This window comes from Triticum urartu, chromosome 2 (assembly GCF_003073215.2).
Source record: "Triticum urartu cultivar G1812 chromosome 2, Tu2.1, whole genome shotgun sequence".
NCBI lineage: Eukaryota > Viridiplantae > Streptophyta > Magnoliopsida > Poales > Poaceae > Triticum > Triticum urartu.
In genome coordinates this window covers 592,651,991-592,674,575 of record NC_053023.1, presented here as the reverse complement: position 1 = coordinate 592,674,575, position 22,585 = coordinate 592,651,991, and the positions used below count along the sequence as shown (strand labels likewise).

Genomic DNA, 22,585 nt, shown 5'->3' with positions numbered 1-22,585 from the left:
TGCCCTAAAATTGGATTTTACACTAGGGGAGAGAAGTATTTTGGGCATGAACAAAGTTTTTGCTGTAACAGCAATGCCCTAAAACTAGTGCCTTAAAAAAAATGGAAGCCAATTGAAACATAAGATCCGACGGTGGAGAGGCAAGGAGGCGGATCTGACTGTCGCCGAGCAGACACTAAAACGCAACTTTCTGCATAAACGCGCTAAGCACCCAGCTGTTAACCAAAGCTGGCACTAAAAGACTAGCAAACTCTACCTCAAGTGAAGGCGCCCGCACGCATCCATCTGAGCCGTGTGTATGTCTACCACCCGTCGCAACCCAGCGCCAGAGCTCAACAGCAACGCACAATGCGGTACAAAGCCATGATGACCTGTGTGAACCAGCCTTCACCTACAGCATCGTGCTTCACAGAAACTACAGGTTTTTGTAAGCTACAGCAATATCCACAAATTAAAAGTTCTGAAGTCTGGCGTGCTAATGGTAGACCAGGAACAGCAACACCAGCCACCAGCCACAGCTTTTGCCGGATGATGCAGCTGAGCTAAAGCAATCCAAGTAACCCTGCATGGTTCGGTCCCATCCCAGATATATGTTAGGCGCCACTGCTGACTCATGGCAACACGCTGGGAAATTATTAAACCTGATGACTGACAATCGGAATACTCTTGACAGTGTTCTCAAATGGCCAAGGATCAACTAACACTGATCCATTTTTCCCCATGTTTTAGTTCATACCAGATAGGCGACACGATCATGTAGCAAAAACACTAAAAGAGTCCCATCTAGAAACGAGTCATGCTCGTTAGCAGCTACACAAAACGCAAGTTCTCCAGGTAATCGCGCTTTGTTGTGACAAAAATATGGCCAGGCCGCACCAGATCGAGAGCACCAAATGGGATGCGACCATTCGCCAGCAGATCAAATGTGAGATTAGTCGTAGCCGTCGTATTGGTGCCCGCCCCTCCTTTGGTAACCATTTCCCTTTGACCGTGCAGCGTAATCCCCGTCGTAGCGCCCACCATATTGACCCCTTCCCCGCCCTCGCCCTGCAAAGTGAGCAAGTTACAAAAATAAACAAGGCTTGTTTATTAAACTCGATTTTGATCAAATACTGTACAATACAGAGGTAGTTTTCGCGTTTCTTTGAAAGTACTCCCTCTGTAAACAAATGTAAGACGTTTTGGCAGTTTAAGGATTATGATGCATTTTTATCATGTAGTCATGTTCTTAGGGTACTTGACAGTGGAGAAATTAAATTGCACTGTATAACATGAAAGACCATAATACTGTCTAAAATATGTCTATATACATCCGTATGTGTAGTCCATTTGAAATCTCTAAAAAGACAAATATTTAGGAACGGAGGGAGTAGTCATGTTCTTAGGGTACTTGACAATGGAGAAATTAAATTGCACTGGATAACATCAAAGACCATAGTACTGTCCCCAAATAATGAGGTTACAGAAACCTCATTCAATGTGTCGAGCATAGGTTAGTACAGAACAAGACATGCCCTACGAACAGCAGCAGTTGGCACAAAGATCGTTGGTAAAATATATCTGCCAAACCACGGTCATGAGGAAATCAAAATTTATACTTACTTCCGCCGCCGCGAAAGACTCCACTGCCAGGCCTCCTCTCCTCAACATGTACTAGACGCCCATTCAACTCTATTGGAGATGCCTGATGTATAAAAGATCACCATAACAAGATATGTTCAGGTATAATATGACATCATATAGATGGCATTCAGCCATTCACAGACCACTCTGTTTCACACATTTTATGGACATCAAACACTGGCTCAAACTAGAATACAAATAATGAAGATTCTTGATCTAATCATGCAACTTGTCTGGTGAAGTGGAGGATAAAAGATCTTGACTATGTTGCTTTGCTTATGCAACAAATGAAGTCCATGGCTATTCTATGTAATTTTGACCTTTCAGCAAAATATATTTTTTGTTATGTTTCTTAATGTAGAATGTGAAAACATAAATGTTAGGCACTTGGGCATTTCAGCCACTAAACTCAGGACAGGTTGCAAGAAACTAATTCACAATGTAGTTGTACGAAGTGATTCAAGGCATGGTCTTTATAACCCTCCCTTTTTTTCAATCCAGGGTCATCTGCACAAGTTGTGCTATAATAATGCAGAAGCATGAGAAACTGAGAAACTCACATCCAACGCATTCTGGATGCCACTCATGTTTTCATACTCAACAAATCCAAAGAAAACTCCAGCCTCCTGCATATTAGTACACGAATTAGGAAACCCAACAGAAGGAATTAGAGGAAGAGCCTAGATAGAAGGCAAGATACCTTGCGACTACGTATAGCAACTCCATCAGGTTTAATTCTTCCAAAAGCCTGAAAGACCTTCTCAAGATCGAAGACTGAAGTAGCTGGAGAAAGATTACCGACATATACTGATAGGAACTCTTCTGATAGAAAAGAAAAACAATCATCAGTCAATACACAACCAAAAAGATTATGTCCACAGGAATTATCAGACAGACACTAATACCAGACATTGCAGATGAAAATTGGTGTTTTTCTTTTGCAAGGAATATAAAAGTTATATAACAAAACAGGTTCGAATGGCTCTGGACAAGAGACCAAAAGTATGCATAATGCCATGCAAGTTCAAAGGTATATTGCTCGGTTTCCTGCGCTTTACATACGCCCAAAAAAACTTCACTTAACTACCAGGTCAGAAAACCCACATGTGAAGAAAAAGGTCACATACAGAAATCATTAGCATATTAATGAATCTAAAAGAACATGCCAGATTTAAGTTTCCAATAAGCTCTTCCAGCAAGAAAAATACAGCATTACATGGTTTCCAATTCTTAAACATATAGTTAACCAGCAGCAGATGGACAGCTAGCATGAGTAAACAATGATTGTGGAGGGGAAAATCATCAAACGAGCAATATGATGCCGCTACCGTTAACCCCCATAATTCATGATTATACAGCCACTCTCAAATATCAATAACAAATAAGTTACTGCTATACAAAACACACACACAAAACAAAATGTGACACGAATTGAAAAACAAACAGAAGACAAAGCATGTAAACATATTCAAACAAGAGCTTCCCCACTTAGGATTTCACCTAACTGCTCGATAAAAAATGGGCATTAAGGGCCTGCTTTGGCAATGTTCCAGAATTTTCATGCAATATGTATATGGTTGGGCTTATTCTTGGCTTTTGCACCTAGGCTTAAAAGCCAAAAAGGCAACTGTTTATGGGCTTTTCGTTTCGGCTTTTGGCTTATGACTCAATATTGTTACATGATGGAATAAGACAAAAGCCAAAGCAAAAGGCCCATAAATATTTGTTTTTTAGGCTTTTAAGCAAGAGTGCAAAAGCTAAGAATAAGCCCAGCCAAACAGCCTAGGCAGGAACTTAAGTGCGCCTAGGCTCTAGGCGATAGCAAAATGCCTAGCGCATAAATGTGCGCTTTGGTCAGAAAAGCGCAAAGCGGTGCCAAAACGCACAATTAACGCCTAGCACTTTTTTAACTATGCTTCAAACTACCTAACAAAGAAGTTGTGTTTAAATCCAAGACAGGAAAGTTTGAATAACAAACAAGTTGAAACCCATTCCCAGTGGTAAAGGGCAGAGGGTATCAACAGAGAACAGCTAATCGTTAGTGGGTAGATAAGGTTTGCCAAATGTTAGTACTTAGTAATAACAAAAAAAACATAGGGAAGGTCCCAACAAAGGAGTCATGAGAGTAAAAAAAGTTAGAGTAGAAAGAAACCTTCATCCTCAGGAACATTGACATCCCGACGAGTGCCCAAGTTCGATTTTTCTTGCACTGGCACAGGCTGAGTTTGTCCAACCAGCTGTGATTCTGCGGTCCCTGTCATAGCCCTGTTAACTGGAGTGGAGTGGATAACCTGACTAGCATTTGCTCGCAGCTGACAAATTTGCAACCGATTAGGCATCAAGTTAAAACTAAGGATTGAGAATGAATAAAGTTACAACATATGTTAGCTTACCACTGAAGCATATGTTTGCTTAGGCGGTTCTCCTACAGGCTCTTCTTCAGGTGTAGGTGGGGAAGGAGGGTGGGGAGGAGCAAGAGATGCATCCTGTTTAACGTCTGTCGAACTAGGGAGGGAGGGAGCAGGATCTTCAAAATGAGTTTCTCCGTTGACTGCAGACTCAAATTCCAAAGGATCTTGCTGCTGCATTTCATGATTCTCATATATAATACCATTAGCCCTTTCGTCGGTATCAGCAGGAGCTGCAAACCCCTTCAATTCAAGTTCTTCAGCCACATAATCAGATGCTGAGGAATCAACCAACAAAAAAATGGTTATCATTTTGACCATGGCTACAGTTGGAACAAACTTTTTCTCAATAAATAATGCAGAAGAATACATCAATGAACTGGAAATAAATGAATAAAGTAGGATTATGTAGGGAGGAGTACTGCCCATGTAAAAAGGGTTACCACCAAAATTACGACCAAAGTAATAGCACTTAAGTGAAAAGGAGGAGGTAAATGGAAAACAGACCAAAATAAACATATTTGTCAAAGAGAACCAGCACCGAAAGAACTTTAGATAGAGAGAGAAGAACCGAAATGAAGTTGATTTACTGACAATATATCATAGAACAGTTATCATGTAACTCAAATTATAGAGGTGTCAGGAGGCAATACCTGTTTCGGTCATGGTATTATGAGCAACCATCTGGGGAAATTGGTTAGCATAACCATAATCAGCAACTTGGTAATGATCATCATACTCATCACAGATGAGCTGAAAGATGTCGCTGTCTACAAAAAATCCATCTGGTTTGACCTGAGGAGCAAGAATGATACTCTGGGAGAATCTCTTGCGTAAAGGGTAGCCTTTCAATTGCACTAGGCCAGTAACCAACAGAGTGATGGCTCCAGCCCATGATTCCAAGAAATTAGCCGTTTTAATCTCGACCTTTTGAACATTCATGGACATCAATATGTCATTGATTTCCTGCATATTTTCGAAAGAACAAAAGGTGAGAGAAATCAGAAACCTTCAGTTTGCAAGCTGAAACCATTGACACAAGACGATATATAAAATATAAATTATAGATCCCATTACTTCAATGCCCAATTTTCAGGAAACTGAATTATGAAACATCCGAAAGCACAACAAGACCAAAGAATTATAATCCTCAGGGAATCAACATTAACCAGAGACCTTATGAACTGTGGTTACTAAAACATAACTATAAAATACAAAGATAACCAGTAATCCAAAGAAACCTTATAAACTGTGATTGCTAATTCATCATAAAACGTGACTAATAAAATACAAAGATCGCCTGGTAAAAAAATGAGGTTATAAAATGATGTTTCTGCATTTAAATTGCACAAAATGAGAAAGAAACTTAACATACAAGATCAAACCAAAATCCACATATTTTGCTCTGTATACCCTCGAACACTAATATGTTTACTTCTAGGAATTGCATAACAAAACTGGGAAATGCATTAAAACCAAATAGACAACACAAGAGGTTCTACGTTAACTGATACAAATACCAACACCATTAGGAACCAATTGGAGCACCAGATCCTGAATCATAAAAACTTCTCAATTTGGTATCAGCATTTCTCCTAATAGATCGTCTTACGGAACTTTGCAACTGCTGCCTACGCGTTCCAAAAGGTCCAGCAGAAGATGTCAACATAAACCAAGGCGTCCAAAAGTACTAAGACATAAGGCATATTCAGTCGGATGCATATAATCACCAAAATTCCACCAAACAGGCCTGGCATCAACATGCATTACACACGACCCACTTGTACTTGACACAACACAGCATGGCGACGAGCATCGGCGACAAAGGGAGTAAATACAGCAGAATTGCAGAAACATGACCAGATTGGGTTCATACCTCGGCCGTCTCCCCGAACTGGGACTCCATGGTCTGGCAGTCGACCCTCACCACGGTGCTGCCGTTGGTGTAGAACTGCCGCGCCAGCTCCGGGGTGCTGGCCAGGACGCTGTAGTAGCCGGCGAGGAAGTAGGACCCCACCTGCGGGCAACCAACCACAACCAAAAAACCCTACGCGTCAGGCAAAAACCCCAGGCTCCTCCTCCCCCAACCAAAACACCGCGCGCGGTCTCCACTCGGCGTGTTTCGGCGCTCACCTCGAAGGCGTAGGGGTGGCCGGCGATGCGGTGCTGCTCCCGCCGCAGTTCGTCCATGGCCGGCGAAAACCCTAGCGGGGGCGGGCCTCGGCTAGGGGACGGCGCGCCCTCTCGCGAGGCGCGCGCGGCGAGGGGACGGGCGGGGCGCGGCGACGGCTAGGGTTTGCGGGGGTCCGGGGCTCGTCGCGTCGCGTCGGCTTGGGGGGGGGGGGGAAGGGGGGGGAAGGGGGGGTGGGAGAGGGGGGATCGAAACGGGGAGGGAGGGGAAGGGAAGGGAAGGTTTTAAAATGGGCTCACTGGTCGCCGCCTGGCTGCCTCGCTGGCCTGTTTACTGCCTTCCTCCTTTCGCTATCCCGTTTCCTTTCCGGGAGCCGTCCCGGTCGTCTCTGATTCCGTTGGTCAAGTCGCGCGAGACGCCGGTGGTTGCGGTCCGGTCTCCAGGGTCCGGCGGTGCCCATTGCGGGTGGGTCCCGGGAAAAGTGGCTCGGCAGGCGGGGCTGAGCCTGTGGGGACCCCACCGTGCTATAGCACACGAACATTGTTTTTTTTTTGGGAAAACAAATAATTGGGTTCACTCACAAAAATTTGGGTGTGATATTGGACGCGGGTTTGTGGAACATAGTTCCACGAGAACCCCTTGGAATGGAATAGTAAATTTGGAAAGAAACAATATTAAGGAAAATACAAAAAAAATGTTTTTTTAATTGTACACATGATCGACCGGTATACTCACGCATGGAGTTTCATGAAGAAATGACGTTCATGGTATTCGGGGCAAAAATGAAAAAAAAAGTTATATTCAAAAACATTGTTCGAAGGAATAGTAAGAATGAACTGTATTTTCTTCTACGAAATACCCCGAGTGTCATTCCTTCACGGAACTTCATACATGAGTATAATGGCCGAGCAAGGTTGATGCCCTGAAATTTCATATATTTCTGGTTTCTTATGTATAGTATTTTTTTCTTGGATTTACTATTAACATGTTTATTTTCGGTGTGATGTTACGCTTAAAGGAATAGCAAATAAACATCAAATTCAAATTGGATAGAAAAAAATATGTTTTCCGTTCACAAATGTAAGATATTCTGGGTACTTATTATGAACTACATACTTTGGGGGGGGGGGGAGAATGTGATGCCCTCGATTCAATTGTACACTAATCATACACGCAACTGTGTACGATCCAGATCAAGGACTCATGGGAAGATATCACAACACAACTCTAGACACAAATTAAAATAATACAAGCTTTATATTACAAGTCAGGGGCCTCGAGGGCTCGAATACATAAGCTCGAATACACAAGAGTCAGCGGAAGCGACAATGTCTGAGTACAGACATGAGTTAGACAAGTTTTCCTTAAGAAGGCTAGCACAAAAGCATCAACGATCAAAAAGGCAAGGCCTCCTGCCTGGGAGCCTCCTAACTACTCCTAGTCGTCTGCAATCTTCACGTAGTAGTAGGCATCCTCCGGGTAGTAGTACTCATCAGTGGCGTCGTCTGACTCCTGTGATCCGTCATCTGGTCACAACAATCGGGTATGGGGAAAAAGAAGTAGCAAAGCAACCGTGAGTACTCATCCAAAGTACTCGCAAGACTTACATCAGATCTAAACTAAGTATGCATCTGTATCAAAGGAATGGGTTGTATCTGTGGACTAAACTGCAGAATGCCAGAAGGGAAGGGGAAAGCCTAGCCTATCGAAGACTAGCATCTTCTGGAAACCACCATCTTGCAGCAACACGAGGGAGTAGAGTAGCAAAAAGTAAAGTAGTAGTAAAGTTATCAAGCTCGGCCAGAGATCCTTTCTCGACTCCCTGCGAGAAAGTAATCCCAGAGCCATACTATCCAGTTATCATCACAATCCAATTCTCATCACCATGTCTCATCTCAAGTATCCAGTTCTAGTTGTATCGATCGGGATACAACTCCAAGTGTCCGTTACCGTAGGACAGGCTATCGATAGATTTTTTCTTCCCTGCAGGGGTGCACCAACTTACCCACCACACTCGATTAACTCCGGCCGGACACACTTTCCTGGGTCATGCCCGGCCTCAGCCAAACAATACGCCGCAACCCTACCTAGGCTTAATAGAGAGGCCAGCACGCCGGTCTAAACCTATGCCCCTAGGGGTCATGGGCCATCTCCCCGGGAACTCCTGCACGTTGCGTACGCGGCCGGTGAGCAGACCTAGCTACCTCCTTCAACAAGGTAGGTGCTTTCCAGTCCAACCCGGCGCGCGCCGCTTAGTCGCTGACGTCTATTAAGCTTCGGCTGATGTATACGACGCAGAACGCCCATACTATGCCCACGTCATGGTTAGTGCTATCAGGCCAGAGGCCCCTCGGATCAAATATCCAAATCGTAGTGGATTAGGAACGCGCGGTAACGAGCAGAGACTCACGATCGATGTGACCCCGTCGCCCCGTCTCGAGTACTTGCGGCAAGGGATAAGAATGCCCGGCCATGCCTCGTAAGTATCTCGCGGGCACCTTCCAGGTCAACCCGACTCCACATCACTCGCTAATTAAGCTCGCGCGGGTACCCCTCGAGGTCGACCCGTCTTTAGTAACATGGCTCAGTGTGAAGTCATAGTAACCATAGTAACTGTGTGTCTAACACCAAGGGGAAAACCCGAGGAATCACCCCCGGTGAATCCCACTCGATGTTATCATCAAGGTGAACGTAAGAGGATCCACCTTTGAGGTTCACACTTGAGGGGTTGCACGACACAGTGGTAACGGAAGTGGTTAAGGAGGAAATCACCCTCGATGACCTCGACCGTATAGCTACACTACGGAGATCTCATCGGGAGTGATGTAAGAGGTTCCACCCTCGGCACTCGATGTTAACTCTGCAGAGTCGTACAACTAGGGGGGTGATGTGCGGTGTCGGGGCCTGGACGTCGATCACGTTGACCGAGTCATCGAATATAAAGCGGTGCAACTGGGACAAGGTGGGGTCACTGATGGATCACTAACCATCCTATACTAAGTAGTTTAGGATAAGCAGGTAAGGTATGAAAGCAAGTAACAACAACAGGCTATGCATCAGAGTAGGATCATACAGAAAGCAGTAGCAGTTCTAATGCAAGCATGAGAGGCAAAGAAATGGGCAATATCGGAATGCTCAAGGGGGGGTTTGCTTGCCTGGTTGCTCTGGCAAGGAGGGGTCGTCGGTGACGTAGTCGATCACAGGGGCGGCATTGGTCTCGGGGTCTACCGGAGAGAAGAGGGGGAAGAAACAATAAATATAACGCAAGCATAGCATTACAAAGCATAACATGGCAATATGCTGCGCCGGGTGTGACCTAACGTAAGGCTACACGATATAGGTGAAGGGGGGAAATCAATCGGGAATGTATTCCCGGTTCCGGACCTGTGTTAGACAGATGACCGGAGGGGGAATGTTTCATGTTCAGCATGCTAGGGGCATGTGACAGATGAATGGACCGCGTATTCGGGTTCGTTGGATTTTTCTGAGCAACTTTCATATAGAAAACATTTTCATCCGAGTTACGGTTTATTTTCTATGAATTTTCAAAGATTAAACCATTTTCTGGATTTATTTAAATTAACAGAAATGGAAAATGACGTCAGCATGACGTACGTGTGACAGCCTTATCCGCATCCTGCAGTTGCAAGTTTGTAAGCTCCTGACGTAACTTTTCCACTTCAGAGGTGACATGCCCAAAGTTTTTCCTTACTCCACGCCCGCAGCCTGTTCATCATTTCCTTTAATGCATCGTGGACTGCCCCCAGGTTGCCCGCCGGCTTGCTTTTCCCCCAACTCTCAGCCACCACGGCACCCAAAGCGGGGTGTCGTTCCCACATTATTTCATACTTCGGCGAAGCTCTAGTCCGCACCGGCTCACTGAGTCCAAACTGAACCACAATCGGGACATGATCCGAGCATGACGATGCGAGGTGCCTCACTTGCGTGAAAGGGAACAGATCCCTCCAAGCCTCATTGGCACATGCTCTATCCAGCCTGACCTTGACATTACCATCCCCATGTTGACCATTGTCGTAGGTGAATGGAATTCCAGAGAACCCCAGATCCATAAGTTCGCAGGCCATCAGGCAGTCCCTAAACAAGATCATCTGACTTTCCGATCGTTGAGCACGCGAGAAGTGTTCATGCTGCCACAATGCTTCATTAAAGTCCCCGCACACTAGCCACGGTTCAGCCGAAACCGCCCGGAGTGTAGTCAAAGACGTCCACATACGATGACGGTTCTCCACCCGTGGCTCTCCATATACAAAGGTGGTCCTCCAAGATTTGTCATTAGCAGTATCTACGATTTGCACATCAATATACCGTGTACACGCTTCCAAAACTGTCACCTGAAGCTTCTCATCCCAGTAGAGAGCAAGCCCCCCACTGCGGCCATCACTAGATACACCCACAAAACCCTTCATTTGCAATCTCCACTTTAATCTCTCCATCTTACTTGAGGCTTGGCATGTTTCCGACAGAAAAATCAGCCCCGGGGAATTGGCTTTTTAGAGGGCCAAAACCTCATGAACTGTCCGGCGGTCCCCCCCCGGCAGTTCTAGATTAACAGACTCATTGTGTCCGGTGGTCCTCCTCGAGGGAGGCCGCCGATCTATCACCAGAAACACCTTCAGAATCCACACGAGCCCTTTTACTATTTGAGCTGCTTGTAGGAGACTTATCCTCGTCTCCCTCCTTGCCCAAACCTTGGGTTAGAGCTAACACTCCCACAGAGTTTGGGTTGTTCTTATTGCCTTTCTCTGAAATTTCCAGCTCCAAAGCCAGCCTTTTGGATCCACCTGCATATTCCCATGGCCTTTCTTCAATGGGCCGGATGCCGTATCCTGTACTTCTGGATCCACACTTGCTTTCCCGGTCCTTTGTTTCTGCTGGGAAAACTCATTAGACTTAGGATCACCACCTCGACCAAACACATCCTCCGACCGTGATTTGTTTATACCATCTGCATAGAGCCAAGCTCCAAATTTCTTTTCTTTCTCCTCATGCACACCAGTGCCGCATTCCTTGAAGTCATGTCCAACTATTCCACACACGCTACAGAATCGAGCCAGCTTCTCATAGCGCACCAAAAACACCTGTCGCTTTTGACCTCTAACAATACTGACGTATTTTGTGAGGGGCTCGCGGATATCATGACGAACCCTAATTCTGACATAATCGCCACGGGTATTTCCGTTCAATCTCATCTCCATGATCTCCCCAGAATTCTTGAGTAACGATTCTACTATACCTCTCTTGCAGAATCCATCTGGGAGTTTATGGATCTGCAGCCAAATTGGCATATACACCATCGACACCTCCTCTGCCTTTGTAAACCCATCGTATTGGCACATCAAGACAATCCAGTTCCTGAAAAGCCATGGGCCTTGCTCGATTATGCGCTCCCAATCGCCTAGGTACGATGCTTGCACCACAAACAGATTCGGCCCGACCGGCCGAAACCTGACCTGCTGCGCCGTATTCCACGCCGCCCGCATGTCCTTGTAGAAGGATGCCTGGCTGAAGCTTTTCTTCGTATGAACCCTAATGAGGGCCAACCATCTCACGCTCTCGTTGATCACAGGATCGTCCTCCTCAATTACCAGATCATCAAAGTCCGCGTCGTCCAGATTGAGTTGCTCTAGGAAATCTCCGAGATCCGGCCTACCGGCGGCGCCGCCACCACCGCTGGTCCCTGACTGGGCGTCCGATGCAGCTTCCATCGCTCCCCGGGGTTAGGGCACGGGTAGCGAACTAGGGAACCCCACGCGAGGGGAGAGGCTCTTGAATCGAAGCGGAGGACTCGCTGGCGATGCGATCACCGAAGAGGAAAAAAAACCCTAGCCGCGGCGTAGGGGGAAAAAGACATCTACGTGGTTAATGCTGCCCCATCGTCTTCGAGATAGATTACTTTCAGATTCATTATTATGAACTACATACAGACTGGAATGAATGAACAAACACACTAAAACATGTCTATATACACCTTATTCAAAAGAAAATTGGAACATTTTATCTACAATACCTAAATAGTTCATCTCCACAATATTATTTATTTTAACATGCGGCCTATCCACATCAGCAATCCCACCACATCAGCTTTTTTTAGCGGCTTACATGAAGGACCCATCGCACAAGTTGGCCAGCGTACACACATAGCACGTCAGCAACTACCCTGAAACGCATAAGCAAGTCGGTTCAGAGAAACGAACGGGTTCCCACTATCATTCCCCGCTAGCGGTTCCGTTCCCAGCATTGATAGTTGAACAATCTCTCTCTATCTCCCACATAAAAAAGTTAGTTTTCCCCTACCTACAAAGACATCCGTGAATGGCCAGCCTGTCTCTCTCTCAAAAAAAATCAACCTTTCATAGAGTCCGGCGACCGTCCCCTCCGACTCCTCTCTACGCGGCCTGACCGCAGGCTGCAGTTCTATTACCGACTATCCAGGATTCCAGATCATCGAGGACGGCACCGCCGAATCGGCTGCGCATCATTGCTCTGCCCCACTGCCGTCGTTGGTTGTGAGGAGCGTTGAGGAGTCCGCCTTGGCTAGCAAAGACGACTTCCCAAGGTGCTCCACTTCGGGCGGGCACGTCAGCTTATCGGTGAGCACACAGTTGCAGTTACTTTCACCAGCGAGACACCGAATACCATTGTTAGACATGCCTTTCTGTTGTCCGGTCATTTGGATTAGGAAAACGATTAAAAACATCCGGCTGATTTTTCACTCGCGTAAACCTCGTCGCTCGCCAACCACGTGTCCCTGTGTGGACCGACATATCGTCTCTCTCGTCCCACCTTAGGGCATGTACAATGGTTGATAGGACAGTCTTATCTTAAGTCTTGCATGTAATTTAAAGATAACAAAAAATATGTCTACAATGGGTTATATCTTAGCCTTATCTTCAATAACTAGTTATTCCTTAAAATATGGTGAGACAAATTGTGCTAAGAGATCATCTTTTGTCTTATCTTAAATAAGAGAAGACAAACCTTTTCTTATGAGTTCTCTCTCCTCCACCTCACCATTTATCCTACGTGGCACTCCTAAGATAGCACCATTGTACATGCCCTTATCTCTTCACAGCCGCACGACCACGGGCGCTCTCTTTCCTGTATCTCAGTCTCCTCCACCGCTAGAAGCATCCGCTAGCGCCGCCGCAATCATCCGTAGCCTACAGCTCTTGCGCAGTCATAATCCGTTGTCGCGTCGCAGCACTCCCGTAGCCGACGGCGCTGCACCGCAGTATCCCCGCTCTGCATCGTATCTTCCATCATCGGAGTCGCAACTTTCTGCCATGGCCACTGCGCTGCGTCGCAGCACCCGTCGCCGGCAACGCAGCATCCGCCATGGCCGCCGGCGCTGCATCGCAGCTTTCGCCGTTGTCGCCTCGCGCTGCGTCGCAAACTTCCACCATGGCCGCCCTGATACGTCGCCGAGCAACGCTGCATCGCAGCATCCACCATGGCCGCCAACGCTGCATCTCAATTTCCGCCATCGTCGCTGCCTGCTCCGTTGCAGCTTCTGCCATTGGCGCCAGCGCTGCATCTCAGTTTCCGCCGTCGTCGCTGCCTGCTGCGCTGCAACTTCCGCCATGGCCGCCATGCTGCATCGCAGCACTCGTCGCCGTCGATGGAGCTTCGCCGGGGGAGCCGGTGTTGCGATGAAGCTCCATCGAGGCCGTCCAGTGCTTCAATGGAGCTTCGCCGGCGGGCCAGCAGTGCTGCAATGGAGCTTCGCCTGTAGCCGTCGGGGCTGGGATGAAGCATCATCGAAGCGGCATGTGTTTCAATGGAACATCGCCGGCGGCGGCAAGTGCTGCGGTGAAGCGCCGCCTCGCCGATGTTGTCGTTGCAGTGAAGCATCGCGGCGGCTACCTGGGCTCCGATGCAGCGCTCGGCGGCGGCTGCTGGTGCTGCGAGCTCGAAGCAAGAGAGGGGCCTATTGTACGATGTGAGGAAGAGATCGTGCGTGCGTTGACCATGCAGACCAGCTGAGAGAAAGGATCCGATGGGTGTGATGGGGCTGATCGAACGGTCAGGGAGGCGGCTTAAATCTTCCTGGCATCAGCCGGTTGATTTGTAGCACTGGCCGATCTTTGGATTATGCCTTTGAGCATCCCACTTCTAGTCACGACATCGCAGTCCTGGATAGGCAACATAATTTAGGTCATGTTGCACCAGAATAATTTCTAGCACCTGGATCGAATTTCTTTTGGTGTTATGCTAAATTTGTTCCACCCCGATTAATGCTTTTTTTACTATATTTGTTGCGGGTTATGCTGTGTTATACTCAGTTACACACTCAGGTGCAGTTATTTTCCTCTGAATTTGGAACTATGATGTTTCTGACACATACTCCCTCCGTCCGGAAATACTTGTCATCAAAATGAATAAACGGGGATGTATCTAGATGTATTTTAGTTCTAGATACATCCTTTTTTGTCCATTTTGATGACAAGTATTTTCAGACGGAGAAAGTATTAGTTAAAAGATTGCAGTTGCTACATCCAGTAGGTTATTGTAAGAGTGCTCTTCTCAATACGTCATTATATACAGCTGAATATTTAATCCATCAATTGATATGTATTTGAAGAGTGATATAAATAGAAGCATTTGATATATGCGCATCTTAAATATGTTAAAAACTACTTGCTATTTTTCTTTTCGTATTTAGTGATTCATGAAATGATTTCACTAAGGTGGGCATATAAATTAATTTGGCACAATACATATATGTGATTCCTTGTTGTTTGTTATATATGGTTCAACATATTACTGGTAGCTGTACTACTGTCTTGATTTTGCAATCGCCGACACAATTTTTTCTTGGCTCATGCATCTTGCCCGTTTGGAGGTACTCTTTCTTAAACTTATTTATTCCCAGCAGAATGTGGCAACATATGTCAATAGATATGCAGTTTTGTTGCTTATCCAAGAAGAACCAACTTGACAAACTGAGGCCAGTGCTTTGTTTTTTTAAACAATCATATTGTATGGTGGTTTAATGTTCACATCTTACAATATGTTGACCCACCATTGGTTTCCAAACTACACGTAAGATTAGTTTGCAACCATGAAGAAGAGGGATATTTTGAAAGGCGCTGACTTCCAGTTCACATTATTTGATGGCCACGATTGTTAATCATACCTGATGTGGCAAAGGTGACCCATTCATTATGTCTTTGACAGACCTGATAACTGAGGTGAGAATTCTTTTCGCTAATATGTTGGAGGTGTTGTCTGCAGATTAGATGTTCAATGCAGCCGCTCGATGTTTTTGGATAAGTCGTGCACCCGTGATTCACAAATGAAACACGATTCAGTTAGTTTTGTAGATGCAAACATAAATATGATCATTCCGTCGTTAATGCAGTTCCAAACTAATCATGGTGGTTAGTTATATTGATAACAGAGAACTTACACATTGATGAGGATGATTGTTCACATGGAGTGCTAGGGACCAGTATAAGTAGTAACAATGAGGCGCATTTTGCAAGTTTTCGAACCTTTTTTTATACACATTCCCACATCAATACGCGGGGTTATTGTCGGAGTAATGGGCCACGGGTAGGCTAACCCGAGGCCCATAACCTTTCAAGATGTCGGGGCTGACTGCGCCCCTCAAGACAACAGATGGAGAGCCGACTTCAGAAGAGCGGCTGGAGGAACAGCCGGCAGCCCATATGCGTCCGAGTCCTAGAGAAGAGATCAAGACCGGCCGACTCCGACTGGCGGCTTCCAGAGAAGCCGGCCACGGGGAGTCGGCCCACGACACCAGCAAAGTCCATGCCCTCATCAAGGGGGATGGGACAGGGAGTGGCGACAGTAAAGCCCACTCCCTCCCCTTTTTCAGGAGATGGCCGGGGCACAGTGCACTGTACCAGCGGAGATTTCCGTCTGGCACTGCACTGTTGCCATGCCATCACTGACGTCAGCAACGGTGGGCGGAGTCCTGTACCCACGATGGACTGACGGTACGATCCACGGATGACAGGCCCTACCAGTCAGTGAGAGTCCGGAAGACGGCAAGGGCGCCACCAGTCAGACCCGTAGGGAGCCGGCCCGCGGAAGTCGGCCTGCCCCTCCCATAGGTCCCACGCGCCATTAACCAGACGAGACGGGGAGTGGATACAGTAATCGCCTGCCAAGCGGCAGGACTGTAGCCACGACCCCATGACCAAGCCTGCGTCATCAGAAGCACGACTACAGTAATCAGCAGCCGGCAGGACCCGCCAGCGGTGGGTGCGGCCTATTGGCCTCGTACCAGACCAGTCGGCTGGGCCCACCAGTCGGCGGGCCCCAGCAGTCGGCAGGAGGGCCCGCGGGCGAAGAGACTGACAACTGGGCCCTGCGTCCATACAATTTACCATTGTACCCCTGGGGGTAGGCTTATATAACCCCCCTAGGACACTCATGCAAAGGGTTCCGATTCATTAGAACTAGACCAGACCTTAGAGAAAGGAGAGAGCTAGCCCTGCCTTCTCCTATCCACAGATACAGCTCGAGGAGCGCCTTTGTACTCACTTTGCCTTAGTGATCATGCGGAGACCCCGCAGAGCATGACTAGGGGTGTTATCTCCTAGGAGAGCCCCAAACCTGGGTAAGGTACGCTGGCGTTCGTGTCTATGCCTCATCCCGTTTTCAGGCACCGGCGACGTTCTACTCGCCCCCACCATGATAAGCCATCCATTGGCATATGTCGCACCCAACCCCCGACATTTGGCGCCCACCGTGGGGCCTGGTGCACCGTCGTCCGGAGACCTGTTCTGGACGGGAACCCTTTTTCTCCCTGGCGAGCGCAGCCAACCCGGCACGCCAGATGGAGTCTGCGCCGACGCGCTGCATGGCGCTGAAATCGTATGCGCAGCCAGTTGCCTTGCCGATCTTGTCGGCGAGGTCCGCCTCTCCGACGAGCCTGCATCCGACGCAGGCACGGGCGGCCCCGAGAGCCTCCTTGCGGGCCTCCTCGATCAACTCCACGTCGCCAGTGAGCCAGTTGGGGACTTGGAGTCCGTAGGCTCCACCGATCCGATGCTGGTCGACTCTTACACCGTGTCGCTCGACACGTTCCCCATAAACGTGGTGGTCTACACGAACCGTTTCCTCGCGCGAAGAGCGGCGGAAGTACTGTCACGGAAGTGCTTGTCATTGATCATGACGAGCACTCTGGCCGGGGTGATTATGACCCGCTCAACGCGGCGCTACAAGACCTGGCGGCACCCATTCCCGAAGACGCCGACGCCGAGACGCTGGAGGCACACCGCCTTCAGTTAGTCGAAGGCACCAAAAAGCTGGCCAGCATGAGACGCCTGTCAGAAGCCTACCAGCGCGAGATGGACCGCGCTGTGGGTGGCTCGCCAGCTGCGGCTGGGCCCAGCCGCCTTGGCACGGTCCGGCAGTGCGACGCAGCTATCGCCGATCTGTTCGGGGCGAATCGCCCCGTCTACGCCACGCCTGTGGAGAACATTCGAGCCGCCCAGGCGGCGGCGGACGAGCTGGATAAGTTCGAGGGCAAAGAACGTCGCTTGATGACGGAGCGTGTCCAGCGACTCCTTGACGCGGCTGCTGAGCAGAACGAGGCTGGCTGCCACACTGATGCGCCGCGCCGACAGAATGACAACCTGCTTCCGTGCCAAGACCAAGGCGCGGAGTCCCGGACGCCAACTGGCGGCGTCCGCGGAAGAAAAGACAAGGAGTCGGCTGCCAGCCACAGTCGGACTCGCATCACCATAGAGCACGACCGAGATGGCCGCCCGAGAACAGTGGAACGACGGGACAACTGTCCGCCTCCTCCCCCTCGAAGGGAATGCCGAGTCTCCCCGCCGCCTGTTGATCATGTTGGGTTTCGTAGTAATTTCAAAAAAATTCCTACGCACACGCAAGATCATGTGATGCATAGCAACGAGGGGGAGAGTGTTGTCTACGTACCCAACGCAGACCGACTGCGGAAGCGATGACACGACGTAGAGGAAGTAGTCGTACGTCTTCACGATCCAACCAATCAAGCACCGAAACTACGGCACCTCCGAGTTCGAGCACACGTTCAGCTCGATGACGATCCCCGGACTCCGATCCAGCAAAGTGTCGGGGAAGAGTTCCGTCAGCACGACGGCGTGGTGACGATCTTGATGTACTACAGCAGCAGGGCTTCGCCTAAACTCCGCTACAGTATTATCGAGGTATATGGTGGCAGGGGGCACCGCACGCGGCTAAGGAATAGATCACGTGGATCAACTTGTGTGTCTAGAGGTGCCCCCTGCCTCCGTATATAAAGGAGTAGAGGGGGGAGGCTGGCCGGCCAAGGAGGGAGGCGCAGGAGGAGTCCTACTCCTTCCGGGAGTAGGACTCCCCTCCAATCCTATTCTAATTAGGATTCCCCGAGGGGGAAAGAGGGAGAAGGGTGGCCGGCCACCTCTCCTAGTCCTAATAGGACTAGGGGAGGGGGGAGGTGCGCAGCCCCCTTGGGCTGCCCCTTTCTCCTTTCCACCAAGGCCCATGAAGGCCCATATGGTTCCCGGGGGGTTCCGGTAACCTCCCGGTAACTCGGTAAAATCCCGATTTCACCCGGAACACTTCCGATGTCCAAACATAGGCTTCCAATATATCAATCTTTATGTCTCGACCATTTCGAGACTCCTCGTCATGTCCGTGATCACATCCGTGACTCCGAACAACCTTCGGTACATCAAAATGCATAAACTCATAATATAACTGTCATCGTAACCTTAAGCGTGCGGACCCTACGGGTTCGAGAACAATGTAGACATGACCGAGACACGTCTCCGGTCAATAACCAATAGCGGGACCTGGATGCCCATATTGGCTCCTACATATTCTACGAAGATCTTTATCGGTCATACCGCATAACAACATACGTTGTTCCCTTTGTCATCGGTATGTTACTTGCCCGAGATTCGATCGTCGGTATCCAATACCTAGTTCAATCTCGTTATCGGCAAGTCTCTTTACTCGTTCCGTAATACATCATCTCACAACTAACATATTAGTTGTAATGCTTGCAAGGCTTATGTGATGTACATTACCGAGAGGGCCCAGAGATACCTCTCCGACAATCGGAGTGACAAATCCTAATCTCGAAATACGCCAACCCAACATCTACCTTTGGAGACACTTGTAATGCTCCTTTATAATCACCCAGTTACGTTGTGACGTTTGGTAGCACCCAAAGTGTTCCTCCGGTAAACGGGAGTTGCATAATCTCATAGTCATAGGAACATGTATAAGTCATGAAGAAAGCAATAGCAACATACTAAACGATCGTGTGCTAAGCTAATGGAATGGGTCATGTCAATCAGATCATTCAACTAATGATGTGACCTCGTTAATCAAATAACAACACATTGTTCATGGTTAGGAAACATAACCATCTTTGATTAACGAGCTAGTCAAGTAGAGGCATACTAGTGACACTTTGTTTGTCTATGTATTCACACATGTATTATGTTTCCGGTTAATACAATTCTAGCATGAATAATAAACATTTATCATGATTATAAGGAAATAAATAATAACTTATTATTGCCTCTAGGGCATATTTCCTTCAGTTCACCCGATGCTCGGCGACCGCATTCACCGCCAAGAGGGAGTCGGAGAGAATAACGCCCGCCACCGGATCGACCGACTCCACCGATCCCTGGCGCTTGAAGAAGAAGATGAGTTGTGCCCATCGTGTTTCAGCCCCCGCATCCGAGACGAGCCCTTCCCCAAAGGGTTCACGCTCCCCAGAGATACACCCAAATACACCGGCTCCATGAAGCCGGAAGACTGGTTGGTCGACTACTCCACGGACGTCAGCATAGCAAACGGCAACAAGCGTGTTGCTGTGAAGTACGTTCCGCTCATGCTCCAAGGCACGGCCCGGACTTGTCTGAATAGCTTAAGGCCCCGCAGCATCAACAGTTGGGTCGACTTCACTGATGCCTTCGTCCGCAACTTCACCAACACGTACAAGCGGCCTCCCAAGCCTCGCCAACTCTCCTTATGTCTACAGGGCCCCAGCGAGTCAACCCGCGACTACCTCACGCGCTGGGCCGAGCTTCGCAACTCCTACGAAGGCGTGCAGGAGGTGCAGGCCATTGAGTACTTCACCGCAGGGCACCCTCCTCAAGCACAAAGCTTCTCTGCGACGAGCCGGAAACCCTCGACGAGCTGTTGATCATAGCGGACAAGTACGCCACGGCCGACTCCTCCATGAAGACGGAGATTCAAGTTAGTGCGACCGGCAAAGTGGCTCCTTAGGCTCCTCGAACTCCGGCCGGAGACACCAGTCAGCGTCAACAGCAGAACGACCACAAGCGCAAAGCCCCACCACCGACTTCCACCAGTCGGCAGGTGGTGACAGTCGAAAACCAGCAGCCGGAAGGGCAGCCCCCGCCCAAACGCCAGAAGGGCGGCAAGCCCAACTGGCAGCCGACTTTCTCATATGAGCAGGCCTTGGATGGACCCTGCAAGTTCCACAGTGGCGCAAAACCGTCCAACCACACCACTCGGAAATGCCACTGGCTCACCAGGATAGCCAAGGGAGACGGACTTTTACCTCCCCCACCTGCGGGGCAGCCGCCTCCTCCGCCCCAGCAGCCGGTGGTCAGACCAGTCGGTGCAGTACAAGACGAGTAACCAGAAGAGCAGGGAGCTTATGTCGTGTTCACCAGTGTGGCCGACGATCGATGCAGCAGGCGGCTGCAGCAGCAGGAGGTGAATGTAGTAGCGTCTGACACCTTAGAGTTCATGCGCTGGTCTGAGAAGCCCATCAGCTGGAGCAGAGCTGACCACCCAGAAGTAATGCCCAAACCCGGCTCCTACGCCTTGCTTTTGGACGCCACCTTTGCCACGGACAAACGAGCTGCTCGCTTCTCCAGAGTCCTGATAGACGGCGACAGCAGCATCAACATCCTGTACAAAGACACCATGGAGAAGTTAGGGATCAGACAGACGCAACTACAGTCCAGCCGGATGGTGTTCCACGACATAGTTCCTGGCCTTTCCTGCTCTCCAATCGGCAAGATCTTGATCGACGTCCTCTGCGGAGACAAAGATCATTTCCGCCGAGAGTCAATTTGGTTCGAGGTGGTGGACCTGGAGAGCCCATACCATGCGCTGCTTGGCCGGCCAGCCCTGGCCAAGTTCATGGTCGTCCCCCACTATGCCTACCTCAAGATGAAGATGCCGAGTTCCAAGGGGATCCTGGCCATAAATGGCGACTACAAGAAGTCGTCCGCCTGCGCATCAGAGAGCAGTCGGCTGGCCGAGTCCCTCGTGATCGCACCTGAGAAGCGACTGCTAGATCGGGTTGTGGCGATGGCAAGCAAACAGCCAGAGATGTCGCCTGATCCCAGAGAGTCGGAAGCTGAGGGCTCGTTCAAGCCAGCCAAAGAAACAAAGAAGATACCTTTGGACCCAGAGCACCCAGAAAGGTACGCTGTCGTAGGCACCAACCTCGACAGCAAATAGGAAGGCGAGCTCGTCGATTTCCTCTGTGAGAATCGAGACATCTTCGCATGGTCCCCCAAAGACATGCCAGGTGTCCCGACGGAATTCGCCGAGCATAAATTATACGTCCGATCTGATGCCAAGCCAGTCAGGCAGCCTTTGCGCTGCTTGTCAGAAGAGAAGAGGAGAGTTGTTGGAGAAGAAATAGCCCGGATGCTTGCGGCCGGCTTCATCATGGAAGTATTCTTTCCAGAATGGCTGGCCAACCCGGTCCTGGTACTGAAGAAAAACAAGCAATGGCGAATGTGTATTGACTACACTAGCCTCAACAAGGCATGCCTCAAGGACCCGTTCGATGTGCCAAGGATCGACCAAGTGATAGACTCCACAGCCGGATGCGAGCTGTTGAGTTTCTTGGATGCATATTCAGGGTATCACCAGATCAAGTTGAACCCGGCCGACAGGCTGAAGACTGCCTTCATCACGCCGTTTGGAGCTTTCTGCTACCTGACCATGACGTTCGGCTTGAGGAACGCCGGCGCCACCTTCCAACGATGCATGCAGAAGTGCCTCCTCAAGCAGCTCGGCAGAAATGCTCATGTTTACGTGGATGATGTGGTGGTAAAAATGGAGAAGCGTGGAACACTGCTGGAAGACCTCAAGGAGACCTTTGAGAGCTTGTGCCGATTTCAGATCAAGCTCAACCCGGAGAAGTGCGTCTTCGGAGTACCAGCCGGCCAGCTCCTTGGCTTCCTGGTCTCCGAACGCGGCATAGAATGCAACCCTGTGAAAATCAAGGCCATTGAAAGGATGGAGGTACCCAGCCGACTGCTGGACGTACAAAAGTTCACCGACTGTTTGGCGTCCATCAGCCGATTCATCAATCGGCTGGGTGAGAAGGCTCTTCCCCTGTACCAACTCATGAAGAAGACCACTTTTTCGAGTGGAACCACAAGGCGGACGA

General features: G+C 49.0%; 1 protein-coding gene across 2 annotated transcripts; it reads right to left on the bottom strand.

Moving 5' to 3' along the window:
- Window positions 1-683: 683 nt before the first annotated feature.
- Window positions 684-6,359, bottom strand: LOC125539004 (nuclear transport factor 2-like). Of its 2 annotated transcripts, none has more exons than XM_048702359.1 (9): window positions 6,165-6,359; window positions 5,908-6,048; window positions 4,685-4,997; window positions 4,017-4,309; window positions 3,776-3,935; window positions 2,324-2,445; window positions 2,184-2,249; window positions 1,603-1,684; window positions 684-1,047 (listed from the first exon to the last, which is right to left on the bottom strand). In XM_048702359.1, exons 1-9 carry the CDS (start codon window positions 6,219-6,221, stop codon window positions 932-934), a joined length of 1,350 nt encoding a protein of 449 aa, XP_048558316.1. In that variant the 5' UTR covers window positions 6,222-6,359; the 3' UTR covers window positions 684-931. The 2 variants fall into 2 exon arrangements, with proteins under 2 accessions (XP_048558316.1, XP_048558317.1); XM_048702360.1 differs by having other exon boundaries at window positions 2,324-2,442.
- Between the last annotated feature and the right edge of the window lie 16,226 nt (window positions 6,360-22,585).